This window comes from Tupaia chinensis, unplaced genomic scaffold, assembly GCF_000334495.1.
Source record: "Tupaia chinensis unplaced genomic scaffold, TupChi_1.0 Scaffold143651_1, whole genome shotgun sequence".
NCBI classification, from domain to species: domain Eukaryota; kingdom Metazoa; phylum Chordata; class Mammalia; order Scandentia; family Tupaiidae; genus Tupaia; species Tupaia belangeri.
Genome location: NW_006203500.1, coordinates 1,360,773 through 1,367,966, shown reverse-complemented (window position 1 = coordinate 1,367,966; position 7,194 = coordinate 1,360,773). Strand labels below are relative to the sequence as shown.

At 54.4% G+C, this 7,194-nt stretch overlaps 1 protein-coding gene and 1 long non-coding RNA gene across 5 annotated transcripts in view; one reads left to right on the top strand and one right to left on the bottom strand.

The window, feature by feature from the left end:
- Positions 1-346: 346 nt before the first annotated feature.
- Positions 347-2,571, bottom strand: LOC114005347 (uncharacterized). Its single transcript, XR_003547213.1, has 2 exons — positions 2,496-2,571; positions 347-904 (listed from the first exon to the last, which is right to left on the bottom strand). It is a non-coding gene; the product is annotated as an uncharacterized LOC114005347 (long non-coding RNA).
- Positions 2,572-3,136: 565 nt separating this feature from the next.
- Positions 3,137-7,194, top strand: part of TBC1D22A (TBC1 domain family member 22A) — a 386,589-nt gene continuing 382,531 nt past the window's right edge. For 2 of the 4 annotated variants that reach the window (XM_006164616.3, XM_006164615.3), the window contains exon 1: positions 3,140-3,344. In XM_006164616.3, coding sequence (XP_006164678.1) covers positions 3,283-3,344 — 62 coding nt within the window. In that variant the 5' untranslated portion in view covers positions 3,140-3,282. Of the gene's footprint in view, positions 3,345-7,194 lie in introns of all 4 variants that reach the window. The other 2 variants (XM_027766747.1, XM_006164618.3) reach the window with 2 other exon arrangements.

Genomic DNA, 7,194 nt, shown 5'->3' with positions numbered 1-7,194 from the left:
GTCACACCTACTCAACCCTAAGTAGTAGTCACAAGGGTCACAAATCTGATGCTTCCTCCCGATTCCCTAAAGCCCCCTAGTGAACACCAGTCACTGTGGCATCACTTAAACTTGCCCTTTCCTGTAAGAATTCAAAGCAGCTCAGTGCACAGCATGGATTAAGAGTTCAATAATTATATTTTAATATATTATCATTGATATATGCAAAAAGTCACGAAGGATGTAATGAACATCTGAGCAGACATTGCTGGCCTTAAAAAATAATGCCTAATGGCGCAAATGAACTTCCTGTGAACTCCTTAGCTTTTAGCATTCTCACGCTTATAAAAAAGGAGTATCATACCTCGTGCATTCATACCCAACATTGTGAAACGGCGGACTCATTTTTACTGTCACACAGTGTGCTATGCAGTAACTGTGTAATTTATCAAGTCTACAGCAGATGACATTTGACTGCTTCTCTCCCTTACTCCGCAGCCCCCACCATCACTCGGAGCAAATGTGGGGGTGAACAGTGTTGTTTTTGCACATAGGTCAGTTGCTGCAGGGTAAATACCAAGAGTGGTGCTGCTGGGTTGCAGGGTATCTTCACCTACTAGAAATTGCCAAAAGACTGCTGAAAGTATGAGATCGATTTATATTCCCATCTGCAGTGCTCTGCTCACAAATCCACAGCATCATCAATTTTGGCCTTGACAGACTTTGAAGTTTGACTAGTCTGTCAAGTGTGAAATGGCATGTTCTTGGTTTTAATTTGCATTTGCCTAGATCTTAGTCAAGATCTTACATACTTAGTTGCTCAATAATTATGTTGCATAGGGGGCCAGCAGGTGGTGTGGTGGTTAAGGGCGCTGGATTCCCACATGACCGAGCACGGTTTGAGTCCTGGACCTGGCAGCTTCCTCTGTCAAATTAAAATAAAATAAATGAATGAATAAATAAAGTTAAATAATTCTTAAAAAAATTATGTTGCATAAATGAATATAAAAGCTTCTACTATCTGTGAGATTTGTGTAGCTGTCATTTGATTTCTGCAGTTTGGTCCCATTCCCAGACTCAACATCTGTACTCTCTATCACTTTATTATAATCATGGCAGAGGACAGGTGAGGGGGAGAAAGAGAATGCCCAAAGGGGCCTGGGCTTTGCAATCCTTTCTCCTCTAATTCTCCATCCCATCAGGATCCTGGGTATGCATGAGCCCTCCAATGTCCAAGCCCCATATCCTCGTCTGTGGACAGCTACGTTCTCCAATCTAGTGTGTGGTAAGATAGCACGAACCCATCATAATTCATACCACAGGTAGGGTCACTCCTCGCTTCCTTGTTCCTGTTGGCAGCCCTAGTGAGCCTTAACTTTGCTGGTCTCGAAGCCTTCGGTCTCGGGCTCCCTCCTTCCTCCAGGACAACAGGTAGGAAAGCGCAGGGCAAGCCACTGGGAGCAGCCAGGCTCAGGTATTATAACACCTCTGACAAGTCACTAGCTGCCCTTAACGTTCCCTCTGCACTTGTTTACAGCATTCCTTCTTCCCACTGCCACTGTTTCAGTTCTGCCACCTGGCACCCCTGAGTCTTGCAATAAGCCAGATTGAGCCACGGGGAATCTCTAGTTCCCAGTGCTGTCTTTAGGGGCTCCCTGAGGCTGTTGGGAGCCCCTTTTTGTGAAGGCCTCAGAGGTGTATGTTAGGAAGAGATCCCTGAGGCCTTCCTGAGTGCTTCTAGGAGACGATCCCAGGAGAATTCTTGAGGCTAAGTCAGGAAAGGGTCCTTAAGGATACACTGAGTTTTTATCAGTTCTCTGGAGATTGCATGAGGTTGTGTGAGGACAGGACTTGGGCATTCCCAAGGACATGGAGCAAATGAGCCTGAAGGTGTGTATCTGGAAGGGCTCCCTAGAATCCACTGAGGCTGCCCCAAGGAGGAGGTTCCCAGAGTATCTAGGCTGTGGCAAATGGAGCCTCTGGAGTTTTCTCCTGTGTCAGGTGTTGAGGACAGGATCAGAATAAGGCACAGGCCCCACCCCGGCAGTGTGGAAACAGGTAAAATAAAAATGTAGTCAGGTGAATGTGGGGTGTGTACAGGAGCTGTGGAGGGTCCTGCTCTTACAAAACAGGGTGTAAAACTCAGGCATTATGAGAGCTGAGGGTGCCACTAACTACTGGGTGAGCAGAGAGCAGAGAGGGCGTGGCTGGCACGTGACTGACATAACGTACATAAAGTACCTTAGTACGGTGCTTTGCACATAGTAGGTACCAAGTCAGTGTTACTCCTCACCAGTGAATGAAGAGGCATGGAAAAAACAATAGATTAAAAAAAAAAAAAAGCAAAAAAACCAAAAAGACGCCTGGCAGTGGTGTGTCAAGGGGCTCCCAAATCATCCTGAAGCTCCAGTCTGAAACGCCAGTCCTTGAGCCCTGTCTTTAGTCTAAGGCCCCTAGGGATATAATGCAAACCACTTATGTAATTCCAAGTTTTCTGGCAGCACATATTCCCATACCAAATCTTTGGAATCCTGCACTTCCCATGTTGATCGGGCTGGTTGACGTCTCCAGGAGTGACAGCCGTCAGCGGCCGGGGCCGGGCCAGGGGAATTCGTGCCCGTGTGCTGAGCGGCTCTTCGGTCCACGCTGCGCTTCAGGACCGCCGCCCATTGCCTCCGGCAGCTCCACGTCACTCCGCAGCTGCGCCTCTTGCCTCGCAGCGCTGAACACAACTCATGCACGTAGCATTTACCGGTCCCCCACTCGGTGCCGGGGAGACCGCTGGGTCACCCGCGCCGGGGCTGCTTTCCAGCTTCCCGAGAGTGGCGCGGGCGTCGGGGCACGAGCCAGGCCGCGCTCGGTCTTGCTGCAGGATCAACTCCTAGAAAGCGCTCAGCGCGAGAAGCCGAGTCGGCACGGCCGGGCTCGCGTCGGAAATGCAGGGCTCCAGCTCGGCCGGGGCAGCTCGCCCTCGGGGTCGGGGTCGCGCTCGGGCGGGCGCGGACCAGGCCCAGCAGCGCGCGCAGAGCCCAGGCCAGGTCGCCCCCACTCCTGTCTCTCCGCTCGTCGCTCCTCGATGACGTCCACACCCCGCGCGTCGCGTCGCACGCCACCTGGGCTGAAGGCGGGACTTCCGGGCAAGAGGAGGCACAACTTCCGGAGGGAGGCGGAAGAGCTTCTGGGTTCTCTGCTCGGGAGTCCCGGGACCGCTGAGAGGCCGCCCGGGGTGCAGGAGAGGACTGCTGGCGGCGCGCGGGCCGCTCTCGGGTGCCGGGCCACGGCTCTGAGGCATGAGGAGCGGCCATGGCCAGTGACGGGGCCAGGAAGCAGTTCTGGAAGCGCAGCAACAGCAAGGTCCCGGGCAGGTGGGTGTGACCGGAGGCCCCGGTCGGGGGCAGGGGGCGGAGGGTAGGCATTTTTTGGGGGGCCCGGGGTGGGGGGGTACGGGGGGCGGCCGTGGGAGTGAGGCCGGCAGCAGCGGGAGGCGCTGCCGAGAGGTGACCCAGAGGCCCCCGGGCGCCTCCCTGGGGAGGTCGAGCAGAACCCCGTGGGGTCGTGCAGCAGAGTTCCGTGGAGTCCACCTGGCCGATCGGGCGTTTGTGCGGGGCCGCGGCCGCGGGGCCTTGGACCACTCGGTTGGCCTGGCCTGCCGGTGGGTGCTGCTCTTGCCCTGACCATGGAAGAAGGTTAGAGGCGCCCTGTGGGTGTCCATGTTCCCACTTTCTGGCCTCAAAAGCAACTCCTATCCTGTGTCAGCAGCAGGAAGCAAATCAAACATTTTTCCTCCTTAAAAAAAGTTAAATACCAGGATGACCTGGGCGCACCCTGGAGACTCTATAGCTCCAAAGTCCTCGCCCGACTGATGTGGCACGAAGTCCCGGCCAGGATAAAAACAGCCCTGGTGAAGACAGGTTGGAGACAAGCAGACGTCACCATCTGAAGCGGGGTTTGTTCTGCCCGACCCTGAAGTCTGAGATACTGAAAACCAAGAACTGTGATATCTCTGGGCCAGCCTGCAGTGTGGTGGCTAAGGTGGCTGAATCCCACCTGATCTGCAGCATGGTTCGGGTCCTGGAGCTGGCAGCTTGAAAGCCATGCCCATGTGTATGCGTGCCCCAAATCTAGAGTGGAGAACAGACTGTGGTGTGACCATCTCCTGTGGGGGGTTGCGCTTTCTCACTTTCTCTCTCTCTGTCTCTCTGTTCAACAAGCACATATGCCTGCTAGCGAATTAAACAAGAAAATTAAAATTTACATTCATTCATAAACATGGTGAAAATGGTTTGTGCCCTTGCATTTCATAATATATGCTATTGTTTGAGGCTGCAACTGTAAGCTTTGTAATTCGTTGCAGCGGGCCAGATTGACTTCAGTTACATGGGAGTTGGCAGGCGGGAAGGAGTGACTGTGGACACGGTGACTTTGAGGAGGAAGGACCATCACAGGTGGCCAGAGACCCGGTTTTACTCCACAAGGTTGTGCTGACTGAAGAAGCGTAAGAGCCTTGACGCAAACCAGTGCTAGGGCCCAAGAGGAGGTGAAGCTTTCGGACTGACGGAGGGCCATTCCAGAATGGTAGGGACAGTGCTGTCGAACAGTCTGGGATAAGGAGCCACATGGCAGTGTGATGTTTATGTGTCACTTTCAGGTCTTGAGGTCCTTCTGAGCTCTGCTTAAGGCTGCACAGCCAACGAGGTGTGAGAGTGGTGGAGCTGCTGCAAGCCTTTGGTCACTTGTCCTTGCACTGGGTGGAACAGTGTCCCTCCCCAGCCCATGTCCACTACAACTTGTGAATGTGATGTTATTTGGAAATAGAGTCTTTGCAGAAGTCTTGCAGCCAAAATAGTCATAGTGGATTCTCATGCTCTGGCTCGTGTCCTTACAGGAGGAGGAAAGTTTGGACTCGGAGAGAGCATGGGAAGATGGCCCAGTGAGGACGGAGCAGGGTGGAGCCGTGCATTTATAGGCCTGGGGAAGCCAGGGGTTGCTGCAGCCACCAGAAGCTAGGAGGGCCCCCAGAGGTCTTCAGAGATGTTACGAGAACGCGGCTGGCCACACCCGCCCGTGTGCCCCTGGCCTCCAGCACGCTGAGCTTGGAGCGTTGTTTGGGCAGCTACGGGGGACTGCCAGTCGCAGCCTCTGCGAAAGCTGCCTGACCGCACTTCACTTCCCTTGGGATCTGACGCAGGCACTTTGGAAAGCTGCTCCCGTGCTCCCCACATAGGCTGGAGTCGAGTCTTGGAGAAGTGTCGGGCGGGTACCAAAGAGAGCAGCTTCCTGAGACCGCCAGCTCTCTCGAGTGGGTTCCGGGATTGTCTTGGTCTCTGCGTGTTTTTTGAGTGCAGACCTAAACACAGGAACCAGGAGGAAGGCTGTCCCCACCACAGAACAGGACCATGGGGGGCCTTTGTGTGCCCGGCCTCCGTCAGCCCTGCCGCAGTGCAGGCCGGCCCGCATTAGCCCTGGTGTATGTTGGGTGCTGCTCTGGATGCTGTGCAAGCGCGGGGTCTCCAGTGGTTTGTAGTTTGCATGCCACGAGCTTTGCTCCAAGTGCGCTCATGGAGGGGACTTGCTTTTCCCCAGGCTCTTATCACAGGGAATGCATGCTTGCCCAAGAGATGGAGAGACAGTGAGAGGAAACTTGATCAGGTGGTCAGAGAGCCCCTCACAAGAGGGTGACATTTGAGGAAAGCTTTGCAGGTGAGAGAACAGGCCCCTGGGTGCTGGGGGCAGCACGGTCCGGCGGGGCTGGCCAGTGCTGTTGTGTTTGGATGGAGGAGCAGGGCCACAGTGTCTCGTACAGAGGGGCCACAAGGGCAGCGTGGCAGGGTCTGTGGCCTGGTGAAGACAGACTTAGTTTTAATCCATAGGAACGGGAACCTGTGGAGGGTTCGAGCTGCGCCGTGGCATGGCATCCTTGGCCCTTTGCCCTTTGGCTGTGGTGCTGAGGACTGGAGGAGGCCGTGGGGGTGGGCAGCGGGCATGGTCAGAAGAGGGGGACCAGGGAGGAGGCTGCTGCGGTGCCCCCTGAGGGCTGGTAGTGGTCCTGGGGTGGCGACAGGCTGTGATGAGAGTTGGAAGGTTTAGGTTTAGGGTGAGGTCTGGGGCCCAGGCCTTCTCGGCTGTGGACTCTCGGGGCTTAGCTGCTGCTCTCTGCAGTTGCCGGTGGATGTCTTGCTGCCTCACCCTGAGCGCCTGGTCGCGGTGCACTGGGCTTGGGGACACGGGCAGCCTCCAGTGCGGGGCAGCCTTTGCTACCTCGGCCAGCGCTGCTCTGAGTATGACTGCTGAGTGGGATGGTGACAAGAAAGGCCCAGCTTGAATGTGACAAGGCCTCGGGTGCCAGGTGAAAGCTGGGGCAGACGAGGGTTCTCAGTGTCGTGGCTCTGACACTTTTAGCTGCATCGCCAGAGCCATGAGCAGTCTGAGCAAATGAGACAGTCAGCTCTGCGTCAGCTCCACAGGCCACCGTGGGTCATCAGGGGATGATGACTTGGTTCAGAAAGCAGAGCACACACTTCCGCAGTGCCAGGCAGCGTGCAGAATGCTGGGTGGACAGATGTGCCCTCAGAGGCAGGAGTGGGGGCAGTGCCATGCAGATGCTCAAACACTGGTTGAAGTGCTTTTTTTTTTTTAATTTTAAAAATAATTTTGAGTTATTTAATTTCATTTATTATTATTTTGAAATTTGACCAGAAAGAAAGAAAAAACAAGCTGCCAGGTCTGGGACTTGAACTGTGGTCAACTATGTGCAAGTCCAGTGCCCTAACCACCATGCTACCTGCTGGCCCCTGAGAGGAGAATGAGAAGGGATTGCACCTTATGGAGGTGATTTCTCACTTTCCCTCTCTCTGCTCTCTCTAGTGAGTGCACATGCCTATGGCAAAGACCTAAAAAAAACCTTTTATTCCAGAGGGCATGTGCATTCTCCAGAGAGAGACAGAGAGAAAAAGGCAAGAGAGCATCCCACGCGGAGGAGAAAAGACCAGGAAGCACCCCACACGGAGGACGGTCATTCCACGGCACACACGCACATGCACCTAGTGTGTTTTTCAAGCTGCCGGGTCTGGGACTAGAACTGCACATGGTTGGCCGTGCAGGGTCAGGCCCTCTCAACCACTGACATCACGTCTGGCCCGAGTTTGGCTTTTTCAAATTTCTACTTTATTGGGAATGAAGAGCGTAAGTCTCCCCCTCTGGGGTTCTGTTAAGGAG